The sequence below is a fragment of the Lonchura striata genome, chromosome 2 (genome assembly GCF_050655825.1).
Source record: "Lonchura striata isolate lonStrDom1 chromosome 2, ASM5065582v1, whole genome shotgun sequence".
Classification (NCBI taxonomy): Eukaryota; Metazoa; Chordata; class Aves; order Passeriformes; family Estrildidae; genus Lonchura; species Lonchura striata.
This window is the reverse complement of record NC_140704.1, coordinates 151,613,361-151,637,176: the sequence shown is the minus strand read 5'-3', so window position 1 is coordinate 151,637,176 and position 23,816 is coordinate 151,613,361. Positions and strand designations below refer to the sequence as shown.

At 42.1% G+C, this 23,816-nt stretch overlaps 1 protein-coding gene across 3 annotated transcripts in view; it reads left to right on the top strand.

Annotated features, from left to right (window-relative positions):
* The window catches only part of COL22A1 (collagen type XXII alpha 1 chain), a 218,588-nt gene that overhangs the window by 53,709 nt on the left and 141,063 nt on the right, over window positions 1–23,816 (top strand). For all 3 annotated transcript variants that reach the window (XR_014953121.1, XM_085572597.1, XM_085572598.1), the window contains exon 4: window positions 11,132–11,206. Coding sequence is in view for 2 of the 3 variants with exons in the window: in XM_085572597.1 (XP_085428723.1) it covers window positions 11,132–11,206 (75 nt within the window). In the remaining variant the exon portion in view is untranslated. The remainder of the gene's footprint in view (window positions 1–11,131; window positions 11,207–23,816) is intronic.

The window sequence follows — 23,816 nt, the reverse complement described above, 5'->3', positions numbered from 1 at the left end:
AAACCCAAGCCTGTTGGATGTGCTTTAAAATGTTTATTGACCCTGAAAAAACACTTTGTGGGAATCAGTTTTACTACAGAAAACTTGCTGAACTGCTTCTGAGGCATCTGATACAATGCAGCAAATCTCCTTTCCTGAGGCCACAAGACATTTTCTGAAACCCCTTTCCTTCTCAGGCTGGAGAGGCGCATGCACAATGAGAACAATGCTGAATGTTGTCCTTCAGGACTCATCAGAAGCTCTTGAGCTAATACATTATACTTCTGCCTGCAATTTCATTTTATTTCAGATTGAAATGTCAATTCCAAATCTGTCATTCCTAGCTGACAGCAGGTGAAATTATCCCACTCCCACACCATATACCCCTAGGTGCATGGGCTAGTAGACATTGTGTTTTGGAGGAAAAGAAACCTCTCAAAATTGATTTGGGATCTCTTAATTAAATGCCTGTCATAGGGAAAACACTAATTCATCAAGATCAAAACTTCTGGGCAAAACCAATTTAGATGAGTTTTTGATCATGGAGAAGGATTGGGAAAAACATCTTTGAAGCTATTAAAATTCTTTATTTTGAGCTTGGGGGTTTTTGCAATGTGAAGAAGTTCTGGTTTTTGTTCAAAATATCAATTGCTTAATATGTTTTAAAAAATCAATGCAAACCATGTTCCCCTTTGGAGAGTCAGTGTGCTCAGCTCCCTGGAGAGGGACAATGGGGACGGGTACCACTGGGCTGACTTTGCAGGTCCTCTGGAAACACAGATCCTCTCACACTGGGATGGGCCTTTTGTGGCTGTGCAGCTGAAAGTTTTACAGCATTAACTCATCCTGGCATGTCTGTGGGGAAGCTTGGGTTGTACTGCTGGCAGACTGGCACAATAGCACAATTTGATTCCAGGTGTGTGAGTAAGACAGCACAGGTGTATTACACACTGTGGCAGCCCTGTAACTAATGTAGAGGGATTGATAAATTTTCTTTTTCCTGGCACGGATAAGCTTTTAGTGGGGATTGAAGATCTCAGTAGTCATAGGTGGCAGGGCTATAGAGGCTGATTGATGCCCATGTGCTTTCTCCTGCTTGACTCCTTTCTTTTTTGTGCTCCAGTTTGATTCTTTCCCTTTTCCCTTCTTGCACAGTTGTCTTGTCTGAAATACCTTCTTAGATCTCCTTAAAAATGAGTGGTTGACATTTTTGAGCAGGGAAAACTCAGTAGGTAGGAAAGAGAGGGGAAATTGAACTATGTGCACCTGGCTTGAGTATCATAGCCCAGGTTGTGCCTGCTTTTATTTATTGCTCACAAATCCTTATTTTCCAGGGTCCACTTGTTACATCCTTTGTTTAGCAGAGTGTGGAGGGGGCAGATGCCCTCAAAACCACTTCTGGTTAAATTGCTTTTCTTTTGGCTGCTTTTAGGCTTCTGAGGAGAGATTGCTGAAGTGCCCATGGGAAGGAAGAACCCAGATCTTATTCAAACCCCCTCAGAAATTTTGGGTCTGGTGGCATGTTTGGAATTGGCAGATGAATCAAGCTGTTTGGATAAAATTAACATAGGACTGAAGTTACCTTTCAAAATTTAAGTCAGAAGTGAACCCAGTGCTTTCAACCTCGCTGTTTTTAGGTGTGTCTGAAAGCTGAAAAACCCAGATGGCGTCCTAAAGGTCTTTAAATGTGTTAAGACCTTTACAGATATCAATGGTCTGTTTAAATCCTTTGGAGGTAAAGAAGTGAACACTGGGCTTGCTCCTGCCATCCTTCACTCATTTTAAGTAATTTCTTTTTCCTGATGTACTCTGTAGCACTCTGGAAGGCAGAGATAGAGCTCTGAGAGCCAGCAGCTTGTGGTGGCATCTGATCTTGGACAAGTCCTTTTTCCCCCCATGATCAATCATCCTCAAGCTGTTTCCATTGGTGTCCCCAGGGTTTAACCCCATGAAGATTATCAGATGCATGTCTTCCTCTTAAAGGATTTCTTCTGAAGATCTGTACCACCACAGAAGTACCCCACTGTTTTCTCTGGCTGGTCCTGGGGCTGGCACATGCCTGCCACTACCTTCTGCCTCTGTGTGGCCAGTTCCATGCTCTGCCCAGGAAAGGCCAATTTCAACAGGATGAGAGCAACCAGGCAAACTTCTGAGTTTGCTGAGGTGCATCCATAAAATAGCATCTTTCAGCCAGGATGTGATTTTAACCTGGTTTCTTCTAAGAGGAAACTTAAAGTAACTTACTTTTCTTGAACTGTCTCCATTTTGCAAATCTGATGTTACAATTCTTTCCAAAATATAATCAAACTCTTAGCCAGCTGAGTCATGTCTTCTATTTATACGGAAATTTCTTTGCTTTCCTCTTATGATATATTTATACTGCTGCTGGTCAGAGTCCCAAAGCCACAGTTACAGTAACCCCCAGAAATACCCACATGGAAGAAGATACTGTTCAATTTGCAGTTGTATAATTACACCAGAAGAGTAATGGCAGTCAGAGTCCTTCTTAAACTAATCCTTGAGCTATATTTCTCTCTTGGAACTTATTTGAGAACAGCTAGTGTATATTTATTGATCAGCTGAAAAGCCATGAGCTTTGAAACAAGTTGCTTCTAATTAATTCACTTTTGGAACTACTGTGAGGGAGCAGAATACTTTACCTGAATTTCTTGTTATTATTCTGGACAAGTAATTGCTTTTATAGGAATTTAACAAATAAAATAACATTTGTGGTCTGCCAAGGATTTATTTTTTTGTTTGCTTTTTTTTTTTGAAATCAATTATAAACTGTGGCTTGACATCTCAGCTTTCTGGAAGTGCTCAGATGAGGAGACTCCATGCTCTTGTCTCTGTGTTGTGGCACATGGGAGGATAATGGATAGACTGCCTTGTCCCTCCAGCCAGCGGTGGGAACTGATGGCTTCAGCAGATCTGTAGCTGCACTGCTCCATTGGGCTCATCTGGGGAATGTGCCTTTGGTGAATGCCCAGTGCAAGTGAGATTGATGGGGTTTTATAGCAGAAATACTGTATTGTTCCTATTCAGTGAGAACCAACATACTGGAGCTTCACACCAAGTTTATTTTTAATCATCCCAGTCATTTCAATTACAGGACTAAGACAGAATTGCTACTTAAAAACCAAATAAAACCCCCCACCTTTTATATGTTGATAGCATTTTATAACATTTGAGTCCATCCTAAAATCAGTCATTGCTGTAAGAGATTTTGCATTTTTTGTTACTGCTGCTACCAGCTCCCTGTTATGAAATTTTCTGTTGGCAGAATTTTGCTTCCATATTACTTGTTTAATAGCACAGGAAAAAAAAAATAAGAAAGATCTGCTTGTGTTTGTGAAATACTTCTCCTGTTTCTACAACCAGCATTTCCATGTGTGGTACTGGTCTTTGTAAGTTTTTAAAGGAGTGTAAAGCACAGATGTTTTACCTTGGGTCTTCTTACACACCATAGAAATCTCTTTGTTCATTACACAGGTGGATATTGGAATTGATCCATGTCCAATGGTGCAAAATCCAAGAATATAAAAACTTTATTTTCTAAACCTTAATGAGTGAGAAGGGGAGAGAGAATGATGGAATTTTTTTACGCTTGGCAGTTCTGCAGCTGTGAGGTGCTGGACAGGTGGGACAATCTACCTGGAGTTCTTTCTGTTCCATCCACAGACTGCTCATTCCCACCTGTACCCCAGAGAGGCCCTGTGTGCTGATCTCTTCTTTCTGCACTCTTGGGATCCTCATTTGCAGGTGGGGTGGCTTGGTCTCCCCACAGCCAGGTGAGCTGTACTTTTGATCTGTGCTCTTCATCTGGGACACAAGGCCAAGCAGGAAACCTTTTTAGCCTTGCAGCACCCTGTTCTCTCCAGCCTCTGAGGTACAGGCAGCAAGCACCTAAAATTGTGCCAAAGAGCCCAGCAGCTGCATCAGGAGTGACATGTTCCATCTGTGCCAATAGAGCAGCTACTGGGGAAGGGCTTGCTGCTGTGGCTGCTGGCTCCTGGAGGGTGTGCTCCAGTTCAGCTCCATCCTGTCATCCCGTTAAATATTTTACAGGTCATTAGCATGAAGACATGCTCATGGCAATTCATCTGCTAAGGCAGTGGTTGGCCACTCAGGAGAAACCCCGTGGCTCACTCCAGTCAAGGACACTTAGCATGGTGGAGCTTCACCTCTTCCCCAGAATGAGAGAAGGAGGTGGACTCGTGCCCCAGAGCACAGCTCCTGGCCTGGATGGAGAGCAGCTGCTAATTGCTTTCCTCCAAACTTTGTGCTGTTTGCCGACAAGCTCCTTGGCACACAGTCTCTGTGTTTGTTTAGGGGCAGACACAAGCAAATTAGCCTGGAAGTGCCAAGGCCTGATGCTATTTCCATAGTTCCCAGAGTGCCACTTATTCCCTGTGGGAGCATGTGCAAATTAATTCTGTATGCTGCTCACTTAAACGATGCTAATTGCATCAGTCCTCTTGACAATATACTCCTGCTGCCAGTCATAGTACGAGTTTCTAGCATTTGTGTGGGTGCATGAGAGAGGGAGAGGTTCTCTGAGCATCCTGCAGTGCAGGTGTCCTTTGGAAAGAGGAGTCCTCACCAAGATTCAGGAACTTCTCTAGAAAATTTTAAAGGGCGTCTGAAGCTGAACTTAGGGTTAGATTATGGGGTCAGCCTCGAGATGGGGCTGATGGGCTGTAAAGGATTCCCTGTGCTGGTGGAGGTGTGTAGGTGTCACTTCTTGTGTGCTGTTGGGATGGGAGCTACCTTTAGTAGCACGGAATCAAGATCCAAAGCACAGAGAAAAGAAAAATAAAAAAGGCAATTGATAGTAACAAAAGAAGAAATAGATGGTTAGATCCAGGGTTAGAAGATGGTATAAATGCAGAGTGCAGCCTGCCACATTGTGGGCAAAACAGCATTTGTCACATCTCTCCGATGTGAAGCTCCAGTGTAAGTGAGCCAGGACAGGAAAAAAATGTAGAAGAAGAATTTAACCTTTTTTATTAAATTTACTTTATTACCTTCAAAAGGACTTCAAGTGCTTTGCAAATTCCAGAACTCCCTGCATTCCTGCTGTCCCTATTTAAATAGGATACAGTATTTCTTTGCAGTGCATGGAGCCCCCTTCCCACTTTCCCATTTCCACTGAATGCATTTAAGGATTGGTGGCCTGGGAGGATAAAATCAATTAGCATTGTTGCTTTTGATCTGCATTAGAGAACTCTTAGCAAAGGTTGATTTTTATGGGCTATATCTCAACTAGTAACTGTAAATGTGGCCAGAAGCATTCCAGGGCAGTGGAATACACTCCTCTGCCCTGGGGTCTGGCACGTTTTGCCCCAGGCAAGCTGACACTCCACTGGAACATTTCTGGGGCCCAGATGGGTACTTCCAACATGCCAGGGAGTGTTCCTGGTCAGCAGCCTTCTCGTTTTGGAGGCTAAATCCATTTGCTAGCATAGATACGGGCTTGAACATGCCTTGGCCTCAGTGCCCAGGAATGCACCCAACCATGCTTGTTTTAATTGGATGGATGTAACTCTGGTGCCTTTGATAGATGTCTAATTTGGGAACTGTATGTTCCTAGATTTTCCCTAGAAAGAATGGGAAGAAAGTGGCTATTTCAGGGCTACATCAGGGCACCTAAATTGGGTTTCTGCTCTGAATTGCTCTTTGAAGGAGCCCTGTTTCTCCATTCTATAGAAAGAGCCTTTCAAAGAAGAGTATCTTCTTGCCTGGGACCTTAAATGAGTGTTGCATGGGAGCTTTCTGGGGTATAATGCCCTGCAGTAATTTTGCTCACTCTCTGTGTGGAACACACCATCTGCTGAGCAATGCCAGCACTGAATGGATGGTCACACAGAAATTCAGTTTTTCTGGCCAGTGTGCTGGAAGAGGGGAGGGAGCCCTGTGGACACAGATCCCCAGAGTCCCACTGAAGTCAGGAACTTTCTCAGCAGACAGGGGAGCCGGAGCAGTTCAGCTGGGCGCTGGGCACTTTTAGAATAATGTTTTAGTGGAAAAATGGGACAGATTTATGAGGAGTATGGTGGGCTGTGGCTGTGTTTTCTCTACCTGAAAGCTGTACTGTGGTGAGGGTTTTCTATTCCATTTTCATTTCATCACAAGCATTTATCAGCTCTATAAGGGAGCTGGGGAGGGTTTTTTTGGCAAGGGTTTGTAGTGATAGAAAAAGGGTAATGGTTTTAAATTGGAAGAAGGCAGGCTTATATTAGATATCATGAAGAAATTATTCACAGGGTGGTGAGGTTCTGGAACATGTTAGCTAGAGAAGCTGTGGTTGCTGGATCCCTGGAAGTGTTCAAGGTCAGGTTGGAGGGGGCCCTGTGAAACCTGGTCTAGTGAAAGGTGTCCTCGCCTATGGCAGAGGGGTTGGAAACAGAGGATCTTTAAGATGATCAGAAGGATCTTTAAGGTCCCTTCCAGCCCAAAGCACTCCTTGATGCTCTGATTCTACCACTGTAGTGACAGAGAGCCTTTGTGTGAGAGCAAATATGGAAACCTCATCCAGCATCAATGTAGGCATTATTTGAAGGAAAAAAGACTTAATCAACCTTGGCTGATTGTGGCAGCCACAAACAAGTGATTTTCCTGGCACTGATGGACTTCAGACTCCATGGTGTGAAGATTCAGTGCGATTTCAGAAAGGAAAGGAGAGTTGCACAAGGCATTAAGCTGCAAGGTGTAATAATATAATTGCTGTGATGCTCTGTTGTACCTACATCTTGCTACAAATTATAATGTTAGTACAGATACTATTGCAGTATCATTACACTGTCAGGGCTGCCTGCCACTGTAGCTGAAAAGAATGCCACGTTTTTCCTTATAAATTTGTTTCCATGGTGGTTGGCACTTTATGGATTGGGTTATTTGCAGGAAAAGAATATCTGACAACAAACATTTGCCAAAAAATATTCAGTTAATATGGGCAGAGCGTGGAGGCATTCTTTCAAAAGAAGCATTTTTAAAAGAGTGAGGGGGAAAAAAACCTTAAATTTGGAGGCTATAAAATGGTCTATGTGCAGTGTTTTATAAAAGAAAAGCGAAGAACAAATAAAGGTAGTACTATATATAGGAGTCATCAACTGACTGCAGGAAATTAGAAGTGCTGGAGGAACTGCTGCACAGAGAACCGCCTGCATAATTAAAGAACAGAGCTAATGGGTTCTGGGAAAGCTCCTCTGAGAAACTGCTTTCATGAAATATTCTTGACTTTAAGAAAAAATTTTCTCACCAGGCCCCTTCCCCTTTAAGTGCAATCTTCAATGGGAAAATTATTTCAATGTAGAAAAAATTTGCAGTACTATCTACGTAACAATATGAAACCCACCCACCCCTTAACCCAAATTCCTCTTTCTTACCGGGCTGTCTGCCTGTAAAGTTTTTCTGCCCATAAAGTTTTGGGAGACAACTTTTAGGGAAGTCTGCATTTGCCCTGCATTTGCCCATTATTCATGGACAAGATTACGAGGGGCTAAACCTCAGTGTCAGGGGATTACACAACTCAAATATTTGGATTGGGAGTATCACACCTTTTGAGAGAAACTAGAGAATTTTTCTTGTGGGAATGGAATAATGATGAAGATCCAGAGTGTCTGAATCTTTGCCAATGCACTGTGTGCTGCTGAGATTCTGGAATCCTGAAATTCTCAGGATTTTTCTGTTTTCTGGAAAGGAAAAAAAAAAAAAAGAAACATGATAATAAATAATGTTTGCTTTAACCTTCTTGTGTTTCCATTCTCACCTCTCTACTTTATTCTTGTGGAACTTGACAGCTACACATGTTCAGCATTCATTATACACCAGTCCCCAGAGGAGCCCTTGGCAGCTGAGGGCTTGCTTATCCTTGAAAGAATTAAAATGAAAAGTGAGAAACTGTTTCAGTAGAGTCCTGTGGACACAAGGATGGAAAGCTGGCAATGGGAATTTGTGTTTGTCACTTTACAGGGAAGGTTTCTCTATAGAAAGACTTAAGGGGCAGCAGAATCACACCATTCTTGGCCAGGAATTGCTATAACAGATATAATACTGCCATTTCACTTCCATCTCTACCTCTCTCTTTAGGAATCCCTTCCCTTCCCTTCCCTTCCCTTCCCTTCCCTTCCCTTCCCTTCCCTTCCCTTCCCTTCTCCACCGACGTTTTTGTCTCCACTCCTTTCTGATTGTCTTTTATTTCCCCTTTGTTTTCCATCCCATTTCAATCAGATCACTTTTCCAAACTTGCAGCCCAGTTGTTACATTTTAACTAAAATGCCTTATTTAATATTATTTTAGTGTTAGTGAATGTTTCTGAGCCAACATATTCTTCTGACACGTCTCTTTACAGAACATGTACTCTGTAGGACATATTGTCTCTTGCATTTAAAATATTTGAGGGCTTTGGGATTTTTTTCCATAGGGAAGGTTCTATGAAAGCAAGGCTTAAGTCCCTCCTCATCGAACAGATCTCAGTGGGATTTGCTTACAGAAAGGGGGTATCTGCAGTTAAATTACTTTCAGAAATTCTTCCTTCAACAAGAAGCTCTGGCAAACCAAGGACACGGGGGGTTCCTGGGCTGCCAGGCACAGGGACAGCTCCTGCCCAGCCTCTCACCCTCTGCACCCCCAGGTCCCCCTGGGCAGGGCTGCTCTCAGCCCCTTCATTCCCCAGCCTGGATGGGTACCAGGAGCTGCCCCAGCCCAAGTGCAGCACCAGCATCTGCTCTTGTTAAACCTGATGAGATTTCCATGAGCCACTTCTGGAGCTTGTCCAGGTCCTTCTGGGTGGTCCCATCCTCCAGGTGTGTCAGCTGCATCACTCAGCTTGGTGTCATCTGCAAATTTACATACACAGAGCTTCCTAGTCCCTCTAATGATGGGCCTTTGAAATGATGATAATGTAAAACTATTAGAAGTTGAAAAAATGGTCCATATATGTAGGTATAGAGCAATTTCCTGATCTCACTCACAAAAAAGTAATATTTGATATTGAAGCCAGTGAATAAAGTATTACAGAGAGGGAATTATTATGTATCCCTATTCAAGAATTATAATTTTATGAGAAAGAGGTCATTACTAACACAACTAATTTTCTTCAGCAGAGTTACAGCTTGGTTGATATGGTAACTACCTTGATAAAATACATTTGTTCTTTAATAAAGTACATTTTTCTTAGGCATGGTTACTATGTATTGAATTGCATTTGCATTAAAAAGTAGCACTCTACAATGGATTAAAAACTGACTGATCTCATGTAGCAGGTGTCAGTGGAAAGTCATCATTCCTGGTGCAACTGTAAAGGGATTTTTAGCACTTCTGGTGCTATTAAAAATTTCCACGAACCTCATGCAAACTTTTTGCTGATAAAAATTTTGGATAAAACAGATGATTGACAGAATATTCTATAAGGTTGCAGACAAGAAAGAAGTTTTAAACAATACATATTTAAAGGCAACTGCAAGCAGAGGATGTAAAAAGGAGCAGAGGCTGAAAGCTCAGGTCAGACATCTATAATTTCTCTTCTGTAAATCTGTAAAGATTTACAAATTAGCGTAGCCTTAGCTGCAGTGCAGATTTCTTTACTGTCTCTGCCATTTTCAGTGGGTGCTCATTGCTGCAAATCCTCTGAGCATAACAAGTGTTTGCTCAGAGTTTTGCCTGGCAGTAGCAGAAAAAAATGAGTGTAAATGCTCTTTGAGACTAGAATGTTCACCTGTGTCAGGGTTTCATAGAAAGACTCCAACAGAAGAGCAGCTTTTGTCCTGCCTTCCCAACAATGCAGCCCTGGGTCTGGCAATGCGACCTGGTGGCTCCTTGGGACTGATGGATGTGCTGGATGAGATGGGGAAAATACCAACCTCATTCAAGCCTCCGTGAATTATTTTGTGGCTGGAAAGTACTGGAAAGTGAGCATTGCAATAAACTTCTTTCCCTTGTCAGCTATTTATGTTCCTTCCTTAGATGCAGGCAGGAGGGGAGGAGTCAAAAGGAGCATAGACATTTGTAAAATACAGGCAGAAGTGAGGTTACAGCTCTTTAAGGGGTAATAAAAGATTGTTCCTGTCACTATCTGCCCATGTGAAAGGTCCCTTCCACACTTTTTGAAAGCCCCTTTGAATTTGTGGAAGATGCTATCAGGTCTTCCTGGAAGGTCTTTCCCTTCTCCAGGCTGAACAACCCAAGCCCTCTCAGCCTGTTTTCACAGGAGAGGTGCTTCAGGCCTCAGATCATCTTTATGGCCCTCTAATAAGTCCAGTGTGATACATATAATGATATCTATTTATTATTGTTGTTGTTACTATTGTTATTGTTGTTTTGTTATTGTTATAATATTGAACATGTACAGACCCGGTATCTCCACCAGTACTTCTCATTAAACTGATCCCTTGAGCTACCTGTCCCCATTGTTTACAAGTGTTCAATAACCTATTGATCTGGGAAAAGAAAGCATAAATAAAAGTGATTTCAAAGACTTGGCAGGGCAGGGGTGGATACCTAGACAGTTGTCTGTGGAAATGCATTTATCTGCAATTGTGTTGACACTAATTGGGATCATGAGAAATGGCTGACAAAGACTGGGTACTTTCATGACTTTTTAAAACCTGTGTGTAGGGGTGGATACTCTGCAAAATTTTAGTCATTTAACTCCAACTTCTGCTTGAACAAAGTCAGGGAGGTTTTCCAGAGCAGGAGCTGTCCTTTCTGAAAAGTTTGGGCAGCACCTCAATGTCAGCTGGCTTTTCAGAACTTTCCTTCCTGCCAAGCTGAGAGTGGAAGCACATTCTGTATTTTCTTAAGTATTTTTGTGACTTTCATGCAGATTTATGACAGGAGAAAGACACAAACCCAGAGTGTTGTCCCAGCTGATGGGAAGGCTCAGTTCATCTGTTGTGTCTTCCTGTCTGGTCAGGCAGAAAAAAGTGCTCAAAACAAGACATGGTGCACTGGGTCTCTTGTCCATCATGAAGTCAGGCTATAGGGAAGAGGAAGGGCATTTAGGATGGGCAGAACCTGGGATGGAATTACTGCTGAGGTGCCACGTGCAAGTTCTGAACAAAACCCAGAAGATCAGCCTTTGTTAGTTCTGCAGCCTCCAAAATGATATGTTACCTTGGGGTAATTTTGTACTGGTTCTCTTGCTTTTCAGATGTCCTGTGTCCAAATGTCCACGTGGAAGGAGACCGGTTCAAGCACACCAATGGGGGCACTGATGAGATCCCAGGTAAACAGACACACTTTTCTGCTGTCCCTCTGGGAACTGAAACAGCATAACTGTACATTTCTTGTGCGGTGCTCTGATTCATTACACCTTTCCTGGATGGAATTTTCTTATTCCAACACATGTTCAGTGGTGAAGAAGTGTATTAGAAACTGTGGGGCTCCAAATGAGTTATCTGTTGACAGCCAACACCAAATTAATCACAAACTTTCTTTTGATATGGCATCAAATTAAAAAGCCAGTGAAGCTTAGTGGAGTGCAATAAGTCCTGGAGATCACTTTTCTCACCGCTGCACATTTAGTGAGTTTTAATGTCCATTTATTTGATCTGTGATTGTTGTGTAAATCCAAGCACAGGGGTAATTAGCACTGGAGAAAGGTTTATGTGTGCATTTATATAAATGAAAGATTTTCTGAAGCACTGGTGAGAGATGAAGGGGAAATACAGTCTGGTGATAGCTCTGTTTTTCTGTGAGGTCTGATATATCTTTTCAGCCAGTTAAAGAACTTAATGTTAGATATTTGCATGGCCTCTTTTCTAGCCTCCCAAGACTGCTTGAGCTGTTGGCAGGGAAAAGATGCCCATCAAGGTGGCATTGGGAATATTGTGACTGACCCAAGGACATAAGTCACTGCAGTGGGAGGCTGAAGGTTCTTCTGCAGCTTGATTATGAGTAGAAATGCTCCCTGTTTGACAGCTTGGCTACTCACTCGGAATTAGGATTTTCATTGCCTGCACAAAATACCAGCCCCAACTGTGCTGTCTGTGGGCAGCTTATTTTGGCTGAAGTCTGATTGCATCTGAGCCTGTGATAATGTTGGGTGGTAACACCTTATGTGATCATTAGACCCAGGCAGATTATCCCCAAACACCTATTTTGAGCTGCTGTCTGTTGCTGGGTCTTACATTAACCTGTCCTGAAAGTCCTCCTGTCTCTGGACTGGGCAAACTTTAGAGCAACTCAGCCCTCCTGATTCTGAATGAACCTGTCTGCAGTGGAAGCTGCTGCTCAGAATGAGTAGGAGGAGTGAGTCTCTTCTCAGATGATCACCTTCCATGTGATTCTTTCCAGAAGAATGGAGCTACAAGTGGTTCCTATTTCCAGTTCATGTTTATCTGAATTTTGATTCAAGTGCTAACTAGTAGACCCTATGCTTTTTTTTAGATTTCTAAAATATCTCTTTTATTGAGCAATGTACAGGACAGGAATCCCAATTCAGATCTGGCACCAAAGTTTTTAGGTGTACATGCCTATATGCAGTAATATTTACATATGTGTGTATATACATATACATATATATAGACTCTTAGGCTCTTCTGTAATATTTGTGAGGTATTTTTTCCTTTTATCTTCAAGTCCTTCTTCCCTCCTAGGAGAGAAGTCAATATTCAGAATGTTAACATAAAAAATGACTTTGCTTTCTTAGATCTGTATGTTAGTTCAGGTTGGAAGGGTCCTATGGAAATCATCTAGTCCAAGCTCTCACTCAAAATAAGGTCTTCTTCAAAATTTGGCCCATTTTAAATTACATCAGACATCTGAGGAACTTGTATAATTGAGTTCTCAGTTTCTCTAAAGATGGACACTTCACAGATCCTCTGGGCACTCTTCCAGTTTGGTCAGTATCACAGTGATTTTTTTTTACCCACTATGCTAAGTAATTCCATAAGCAGAAGTTAATTTTTTGCAACATCTGATCGGGCTGATAATTCAGGACTGTCATTTATTTGACCTAAGGGATATCTGTTCACTGTAAATGTTTACTGTTGCATTCAGTGTCTTAACAACAGATTAGTTACAGCATTTAATTAATTAAATTTAATTTCAGAGCTATATCTTGCACAAGCTTGTTAATAGATGAACACAAAGCACAGTCTCACAGAATAGAAGTTGCAATAAACCTCATTTTGGGGACAGGGCAAAGGACATTTAAAATCTTAGATTTAACACCTTTTCCTTTCTCAGAGAGGGACAAGACCTCAGAACTGATGGTCTGAGTGCCAAAAATCTTTTTGAGGATTTTTTTTCTTATATTTTTATTGGGTGAAATGCAGTAGCAGAAGGCACAGACAATTGTTTCCCACAAGGCATCACCTGTTCCAGCCCTTTCTTGTCTACCCTGCCTGCATCCAAGTTATATCATGACCTGATATGTTTAGTTCTCTGTTTGCATTTAGGTGGATGAATTGAGTCACTCTGTATCAGCAGAAGTAAAAATAGAAGCCAAAACATAATATTAGCTATAAAAGGAGGAACTATGTGAGATAAAGGGAAACAGTGGTGTGGCTGAGATGGAAGATTTGTGGGATTTCGTTAAGTCAGAGGCTGAGAATAGGAGTGAGGGTGGCTCCTTGCAGAATCAAATAGCTACATCAAAAAACCCCATTGTGATCTGGAGGAGAGCCAATGCTCTAAACTGGTGTTTTCCTTTTAAAAGACAGATTATTTCTTTTCTTTAGACAAACAAGACTAAGTAAATCTCATCTATCTGCTTTTGTTGAGTACTGCACTGAAAGTCACTGCTAAAGTGAAAAAAGGTAGAGATAAATAAATGAAAATGAGGTAGAAACTGCCTGGCAGGGAGAATAATGAAGTTTCTAGAAAAGGGAAAAATGAGTTAGAGTGTGTTCAGTGATGAAGTCCTTCAGGGTCTAGTTTTAAATCTAATCTCCCCTGTGACTTTCCACTCTATGGATCAGGATCAATGGCTCCAAAACTCAAGGATTTTTTTCCAACTAACCTGGTCAGTTTAAAAGGCCTGTTTTGGTAGGTATGGATCAATATCAGAATTATAAACTATAAACTCCTTCTGTGGGAACGGATGGGGTCTTAGTCAGCAAATGTTTGCACATCACAGTTCTGTAAAGCTGGGGAAAATGCAAAGGTTGAAACTGGACAAGGTAGAGCAGGGAATAATTCCTGAGTCTGGACAGGGATTTTGGTTGCTGCTCATCTAGAAAAGTTTGCTCAGACCTCCTTAGTTCAGAAAAGATGGATTTGGCCTTGAGGAGCTCTTAGTGTGTTCAGGAGCCAGAGAGAGGCAATTAAAATCCTGGGTTTGGGTAATCTTGCAGTGTGCAGGTGGAAAGGGGAGATAATATTGTTCTTGCTAATAAATCAGGAGAACAGCAGCAGGGAGATAGGGGAACCACTCAAGCTGAAGGACAAAGGCAGCCATAGGAAATGACTATCAGCTGTTTAAGACATATATTCAAGACATCAGAAGAAGGCTTGAAGCTGTCAGAGATATGAAGCACTGGGACAAGAGGTGAAGTAGTACTAATGGAGACAAAGGAACGGTGATGGATAGTCCTGAGTCCTCTCAGAGCAGAGGTTTGTACTCTCTGACCCTCTGGTCTCAAAGCATTTAAATAAGAAATCTCCAGCTGTAGCATTCAGGAAGGGTTGCATGAGCAGGAATATATAGGCAGCTTTACTACTGAGAAAATTTTGTCAGTGAAGTGAAGCAGCATCTGCTTAACAGTACATAACATGTGAATTCAGAATATAACACTGAATATGTTGCTGAATGCATTAGAAATAAACAGAGAATTTTGAAAAAAAACAAGGAATCTACTTAGAATATCACTTTATCTTCCAGGAAGTCTGATATTTCAAGCTAATGCTTAATAATGGTTTAAACAAAATACTTAGAGCATTCTTGTGGGCACTATGTTTCAAATGGGTTTTTTGGAAGAGAAATAAAGACAAAAGAAGGTTTAACTCATCTGCCCTAAAATGCTCAATAACACCCCCTCCCCCCCCTTATTGTATTTAGTACCTCTTATTATGCTGAATTGTCATTTTCATTCCATCAGCATTTAAGAAAGGGTCATGACCAAACAGGAAAACACAATGATAATATTTTGCATCCTGCAGATGTGACCTTTGTGTATTTTTAGGAGCCATAATATTTCATCAAAGCTACCTATGTATGTTACTTAAAATGAATTATACTTGAGATTTTAAGACTTCACATTTGAATTATTTGTATTTTAGACTAGACCTGCTGGATATGGGATTTGGTTGCAGGAATCTGGATGATCCCTAGAATTAAGAATGAGCTGAGCTCTAGTCCTGAACATTACCAGAGGAGATAATACTCCTCGACAGATACTGGCTGCTGCTTTCAGGGGACTCTGCCATGGAAGTAAAGAAAGGCCTGAAGAGATTTCCACAGAGTGCTAAGAAAAATAAACCCTGGGGAAGGACAATTCCAGCCGGCATGTGGCATCAAACATCCCACACTGGATGGTGTTAATGGGGCAAGGGAGAACATGAAAGCCCTGACTTTAACTCCTAAGTAACCACACAGGCTGTGTGTGTGAACAGCAGCAGAAATTGCATTATGGGTTGTACCACAGACTGACCTCAGCCTGCAACTCTCTTCCCTGTCTCCAAAACCTCCATGTGAAAATGACCAAAGTTCCAAAACTTTTATGACCTGTGTGTTTTTCTGTGACTCTGTAAAGGGTGTTTAGGCATTTTCTGAGGAAGGCACTGGTTGTAAAACTAGTCCCCTACAATTACAGACTGCAGTGGCTGTGTTTAGCTGTCAGTGTGTCTCCAGTTCCTGTGGTTTGCAGCATAGGGTTCACATTCCAGAGATGCCAGTGACTCTCTAGCTAATTACAATATCCCTGGGACTATTTATATCTGTCCACTAAAGCATGTATGAGAAAACTGGAGTGTCCAGGCTGCTGGACCTGCAGGATGAGCACATTCGACCAATGTCCTCCTGGGGAAAGAAGTGTATTTGTGGTGCCTGTGTGACAGGCATTGTGCCTTCCCTTTGCACTTGGCAGTCTCCTTGGTCAGCCCCCAAGGTGCCAGCGAATAGTCCATGAAGAGCTGCAGGGATTTGTGAGGGATCACTGCTTTGGGACATGGGATGCAGAGACAGAGTGGTCAGCAGCAGAGACTGCCCGTGTGCAGTGCTGCTCTTGGTGCAGACACTGCCACTCTCCTCTCCATCCTCGGGGTTATGCACACACAGGCAGGACTGGAAGCAGCTGCGTGAGACATTTGTGAGAGATGGGGCACAAGGATGAAGCTTTGCTGTGCTGTGGCACAGTCACTGTGCTCTCGTGCTTTTCAGTGACCCATCACTGGGAGGTGCTAATGGGAGGGGGCTCAGGGCTTCTTATTTCCTCCTCCCTCCACACTTTCTCTAGGGAGTCCCCCAGAAAATGTGAAACTGGTCTGAGCTGAATTTGAAACCGAGTTCCTGACCTGCAGACATCTGGCAATATTGGATGTAACTCCTGAGAAGCAAATAGGGAAAGGAACAGCTGACCTGTAACTAGTCACAGGAGTGTCTCATGCCAGGTAACAAGTGCCCAGAGGAAATGGCCTCAAGCTGTGCCAGGGGAAGTTTTGATTTGATATTAGGGAAAATATCTTCACTGATAAGAGGATCAAGCATTGGAACAGGCTGACCAGGGAACTGGTGAAATCATCACCCCTGGAAGGATTCTAAAGGCATGCAGATGTGGCACATGGGGACATGGCTCAGTGATGAACCTGGCAGTGTTAGGTTAATGGTTGGACTCAATATTAGAGATCTTCTCAACCTTAATAATCCTGTGATTCTACCATTCTACTATGCAATAGTTAATCTCAACACTGTAGCCTAGAACACTGCATTTAAAAGGTCTTTGAAGTTTTTCAGAGGTTGACAAGTGGTTCACTTGTGTTCAAAGGCATTTTAATATCCAGTAACTCTAAAAAACTGCAACAGGTCAAGCAGGACAATAATTACCAATAAATCATTTGTGGTTCTAAGCATAGCCACTACAGTCCTGTGTGCTGGCTGAAAACTGTGCATGCCCAGTGTCCAGACCCACCTGTTATCCAACATGGGAACCTTGGCTTCTCTAGGGTTTGTGTGCCAAGGAATTTCCCTTCTACAGGAAACTGAAGAATTGGTGAGTGAAAAAATGCACAGTCACCCCAACAGGGAGTGGGGAGTCACCAAAGTGTGCATTGGGATTAGGAGCCTGGAAATACTGAGGCATCCTCTAAAGTATGCACAACCAGGGTGACACCAAGAGAGCTGGGGTGAGATCTTTCAATTAGAAAAAAACATGTTTTAAATTAATCCTTTTTCTTAGTAGCTGTTACATAAAGCCATGGATCTCAGTGGATTCCTGACACTGTGAATGATCTGGCAATATCAGGTCTGGAGTATGTAGTCTGGCTGAGCTTCTCAAAAATTTTAGGAAATATGGAAAAGGAAAACTGAATTTACTTTAAAATGTGCTTCTGCAGAAGGTAAACTGGTAACAGCAGAACAGTCCCTGTGAAAACCTTTCTCTGGTCTGAGTCCCAGCAGTGACAAATTCTGACATCTGCATTCACAAAGAAGGTTTAGCAAGAGTTAATCATGGGCATGAAAATTATTCTTTGACTGGTAGTATTTGCTTTCTCCCAGAAGTTAAACAATCTAGGCAGTTTTCTTATTCCAGTGCATTTGAGATTGATGAAAAGGAAATAAATTCAATTTTGACTGTTCATAGCCCAAGAAGCAACTAATCCTTTGGCTATAAAAAGACTAATAGGTTGTCTAACTGTGATATACTTTTAGATATTTTTCAGTCCAAATATTTTAGATTAATTCTCCTTCAGAAACCATCCCATGGATTTTTTATCAGTGCAAGCTTTCAGGTTGTTGTGGACACATAAAGGGAAGAAGGCATATATAGAATCTGAACAAAATATTCCTAATTCTTGGAGTTAAATTAATCTGTCTGATGAGAATTCTCTCCAATGACAACAGTGCACAGGTTTTGGGGTAGGTCTAATCTGTTTTGTACTGGTCACCTGGCATAAGCAACCTTGCCAGTCTCCTAAAGAGTAGTCCCTTGCCTGCTTTCATGCTATGCCTTGTTCACCACATCTAAAATTAATGGGAATATTTTTATTTTCATGAACAGCTTATTGGTCAAGTTTTCTTACAGCCCAGGCAGCATTACAGGGAAAATCTTGCAGGTCTTAGTAAGATGTTTTTCCCTAAATATATTTTTTTACCTTAAAAGTAATACTAAAAATAAAAAATAATTGCTTGTACTGAGGTCCTCCCTTCCCCACCGCTATCCCAAGGGATGATTTTCCACATGTGCCATTTCATGGTTTTCTGGAGGAACACAGAGCACCTTGACACCTGAGGAACTCAAAAGAGGCTTTCAAAATAGAGAACTAATTAAAACCAGAACCTAATTCAAATAGTCTCAGGTAATTCAGCTGGTACAAGCCTATCTGGCACACAAAGGACATCAAAGGAGTAATGAACCCCTGTTTAATCTTGTAAATCACTGGAGCAGGAAGGAGCTGAAAGAGGGCCTGTGGCACCAAGCCGAGCATCCATTACTGAGAAAATGGAGATGACTTCAACACAAGAAAAGCCTTCAGCAATGAGCCAAAGAGTTCATGTCAAAACCAGCTTTCAGTGTTGTTCAATATGCCACTTGCAACTGTTTGAAAACTGAAGAGGCAGAAGGGTAAGAGAGAAGCAGGGGACAGATGTAGATAAACAGAACAATGCACCACATAAAGTGATGTGTTATTAACATGGGATCAGATGTTGAAAGGTGCTGCCTCAGAGGCAGCTGCTGTATACATGAATTTATTTCCTGTTTTTACAGCATGCTGGGGGTTAGATTACAACAGCCTTTACACCAGGTGGGGTGGCTAGGATTGTGTATTCACTTACTTGCTTCTTTTTTTTTTAATTCGCTCTCCTATCTTTGGCATAGTTTTCTTACTGGTTTATATTAATTTTTCCTTTCCTGAAGTGTTATCTTTTCTTTCTTGTGTAAAGATACCAAGTGCTGTATTTTTCCCCTCGGTTTTGGCTGAAACTTTAGACTGATGTTTTCAAAAGAGTGGCCCCATATTTCAGTTCAGTTACTACTTGTTCACCTGCCTCACTGCCTCTGGAAGATTGCTCTTTTTTGAAGTATAGCTCCATTGTATACCTCAAGTAACGTTTCTGCTCCTCATAATCCCAAATATGGATTGGTGCCGAGCTGACATCAAACTCCTTTTTGTGGTCTGCATGGGACTCTTGTGTCTTGCTCCTTTCCTGGGGCCAAGGAAAAGTAGAAATTGTGTCTTCCAGTGCTGTGAAGGAGAGTAAGCAAACCAGGAGCAGTAAACCAACAGTCTGAGTGGTGGCATCATGTACCAGGGTTAAATCTGGTATATAAATTTTATAAAACTGAGACCATCTAAAATGTGCTCTAAGCCACCTTATTGAGTATGACCTGGAAGGTACTAGGTTTGCTGGAAGATGCCTCTTTCATGCTGGGGTAAGATCTGTTCATTAGCTTAAGCTTTTAGCTGCTCTCCCTACTGGAATATGGGGATCTGGTGAGGAGAAAGTTGGGTCAGCATGAAGTGCTGCTTGAATCCCAGCTGTAACATCAGTGGAAAAAAAAGGTTTATAGCAAGAATCTCTTTAAAGCACTCTTGAGACCCTTAATATATAGACTCTGGAAAGTTTTATAGTTCCAAAATTCCCTTGCAAGATTCTTGTAAAATTTAGCTAACTAATTTTTTAAGTGAGTGGTTCAACCCATTTAGTCACCACTGCAGTGCTTCATGCAGGGCTTGTGGGCAGCCAATAAATCTCTGGTTTGTTCCTCCAGAGGTGCAGTCCTTAACGTTTTGGGGGTAAGTCAGGGAACCACTACTGACTGATGATGATGAATCAAACTGCTGGGAGAGCTGAATGTGGTGTGAATTACCCATACAAAAATAAGCTGCTTCTTTTTCCATCTTTGCTTGAGAGGTAGAACACACTGAAATAAACAGGGCAAGAAGAAAGAACTCTTATCCTTTGTAAGCCTTTGGAAGTAATTTCTTCTGACAGCCAGAGATAGTTGAAAAAAATTTTTACAAACATTTGCAATGTCACAGGTCTAAGCAGCATGAGCTGCAAGACTGGTGCTCCTGCTCTTGTGCAATGCATTTGACACTGTGCTGCATGGCATGTGTGTCTCTAAGTTGGAGAGACATGGATTGGACAGATGGAATTGGATGGGTTGGCATTCAAACTGTCGTGGTCAATGGCTTGATGCCCAGGTGGAAACCAGTGGTGACTGGCATTCCTTGGGGTTGGCATTGGGGCTGACAATGTTTGACATTTTTTTAGTGATGTTGACAGTGGGATTGAGGCACCCTCAGCTTTGTTTGCTGAGCACACCAAGCAGTGAGTGCAGACACACACTGGAAGGAAGGGATGGCATCCAGAGGGACCTGGAGAGGCTGGAGAGGTGGGGCTGAACTTCGTGAAGTTTAACCAAGTACAAGTTCCTGTGTGTGAATCAGGGCAATCTCAAGACCAAGTCCAGGCAGAGAATGTATTGATTGCAGCCCTTTAGGAGAAGGACTTGGGGGTGCTGGTGGATGAGAAGCTCAACACGTCTTGGCCATGAGCTCCTGCAGCCCAAAAGGCCAGTCATGTCCTGGGCTGCATCCAGAGCCCTCTGGGCAGACGTTAAGGAGGGGATTTTGCTCCTCGATTCTGTCCTCGTGAGACCTCATCTGGAGTGCTGCATCCAGCTCTGGGGTACCAAACATAAGGAGGATTTGGAACTGTTGGAGAAAGTCCAGAGGATGCCACAAAGATGCGCAGAGGGCTGGAACCTCTCTGCTGTGAAGACAGGCTGAGAGGTCTGGGGATGCTCAACCAGGAGAAGGGACAGGGCCTTACAACCTTCAGTACTTAAAGAGGGCTGAGAAGAAAGCTGGAGAGAGACATTTAAAAATGCTTGTGGCAATCAGACAGGGGGAAATGCCTTCAAGCAGGAAGGAAGTAGGATTAGATTAGATGTGGTTGAAGATCTTTTGAGATGAACACTTCAGTGAAATCTTAAAAATGTGCCTAAAATCTGGTACTCACTCAGCTCTTGTCAGGTTTTCTTTTCCTGTGGAGGAAGAAATGTCAGGAACAGCAAAAGTACTATAGCAGATAATGGCTACTGTAACAATAACAGCAAGACATGCTGAATAAAGCAAATGGCCTTTCCTTTGGGATTCAGACTCTTCTACTCCAGCCCTGAATTGAATCACATCTGGGCTGTCCAGAAATAGCTGCTTTCAGCACAGAGCACTGTGGAAGACAAGGATGCCAAATGTTTAGCTACAGGAGAAAAAAAAAAAAAAATCTCATCTACACTCTACCTTGACATAACTGATTACTAGACCTATCACATTAAACATACCATCTAACCTTATTTTATGTCATGACAGCTTATTTTTTCCTCTTTTTTTTTAGGTTATACATTAGCACAGAAATTAACTAAGGTAACAAAAACGAGGGCTCCTTACATTGGCAATAACATTGCAGACTACACTGGAGTAGTTAAAAGGTTCACTAAGGGCATACAGGCTCCTCCCTGTGGGCACAGGAAATCTTGAAAACTCAACTTTCAAGAGTGCAGAGATGTTGGACAAGTTCATGTATTTGCTGAAAAACACCTCCCAGGTGTTACTGTTTTTCACAGGAATTCATACACTGAATAAAGTTCGGTGCCATTGACCATCCTCCAGTAAAAGCAGCATGAGCTATTTTATCACAGGCTGTGCAGATTCCAGAAGTGTCAGTGAAGCGCAGGTGATGACAACTCCCCTGATCGTGGCCATTGGTGACACTTCATCAGTGCATTGACAAGGATGATAATTCAGCTGGGAGTTTCAAGAACAGCAGAGGATGGAGCATTTCCTGCGAAAGCTGCTTTGTTTGATATTAGTGCTTGTGGCTGGCAATCCAGTGTAGTAAATAAATTCCAGACACCACACTCAAGGCTGTGACGCCCAGTGCCTTTCCTGATCCATTTCTCAACCACTTTCCACATTCCTCTCCAGGTTGTTGTCTCACCAAAAACTTTCACAATTAGAAGTAGCTCAGTTGTTCCCCCTGTGGGTGTTATCTTGGGATCCTCGGGAACACAGAGCAAGAGACTTTTTTCAGAAAGCTGTTTTGGGCAAAACAAGAAGTCAATGACTCTGTCCTGCTTTGAGAAGCCTTTCCAAATGTGCTCACTGCTGTGTTTGCTGGCTCTTAAAAATTCCATTTTTGCTCTCTTTTTCTGATTTTTTTTTTTGGTGGGTTTTTTGCCCTGAAGACAAGAGAGTCAGGAATATCTCAACATGCACAACAACTTCCACCATGCTGCCCATATAAAATTCCTAATGGAGCCAGGCAGAAATACAGCCCATATTCAGAGCAACTAATCATGGCGCCTTTAATTGGATCTTCAGATAAAAATCTTGAAACAAACATTGTAGGATCACAGAATGAGCACAGAGCTTTGGGTCATCCTTTGGCCATGCTTTAAAGGTGCTGGGTGCACTGTGGACGTTTGTCCTGTAAAAGAGAATATGGCTGCATGTTGCAGTTAGATGATGTATAAATTGTCCATTGCCAAGTTTTGCCATCTTCTCCCTGCAACAGAAATATCTGGGTGTGCTTTCTGATTCTGGAAAACAGGCTGCTTCCTGTAAGGGGGTTATAACTCTCAAGCAGTGAGACATTCGGCTGATTTGATCAGCAGAGCAGTGCATAAGAAATTACTTTTCAAGCCAAGTATGCTGTTACAAATCTGAGCTTCTCTTTCAGCTGACTATTTTAATTTTAATATGGACTAGGGTCTGCTGGCTTTCAGGAGATGTAATCATGTTAGAGGGTTTCAGTGGCCACATATTGTTTTAGAAGCTCTAATGAAGTAAGAGGCTGAAGATCAAAGAGCATCTTATTACATGTCATGTTTATGGCATTACTGATTAAGCAGTTTATGAGCCATTTGGGAAACCACACCTGCCCTGCTATACAAAAAGCCATCTTTTAAATCAAAGCAGCTGAGAACAGGAAAATCCTATCTTTCACCCTGTGCTTGGGCATGGTGCAAGAGGTAACAGCATCTTTGCCTTTGCTAATTTAGGCAGGTCTGTTCTTTCTCATTCACTTGTAGAGAAGACTGGGAAGTTACATGTGGCATCTCATTTTCCATATGCTACTGAAAATATGGTGCTTCCTTGGTGATGGGAAAACCAAATAGACTATTTCTGCTGTAACTCCAGCACAGAATTGCTGTGTGACACATTTAACTCTTTGGGGAAAGATCTCATGGAACAGTTTTTACTGCTCAGTGTTAGTGAATAAACACTGCCAGGTGAAATGTCCTGGTCAGGTGTTGCAGAAATTATCACAGCATTGCTTATTTTTTACATTATATTATAATTCAAGGCTAAAAAAAAAAAAACCCCAAACTTCCATGCTGTCTCACTCACAATCCCAGTTCCTTTCCTATAGTCAAGGGAACATAATCCATGCAAAGGGCTTCCAGGCACACAAAGTAAACAAAATAACAGTAATAATAGTACTCATATTAGTACTAACAGTAGTAACACTACTAGTAGTTGTAATAGTGATGGTAATAATAATATATTTGCTTGTCTTTCAGCTGAAACAATCATAGAGGTTCCCTTAACTCACAAATTCATTTGGAGGTTTGCCAAGGTGTATGTGTTTCTTTGTGTGTTCCCCTTGGGTTGTCTGCCTTGACCACCTTCTCAGCTCAACTAATAATATTTTAGGTTTGTTTCTT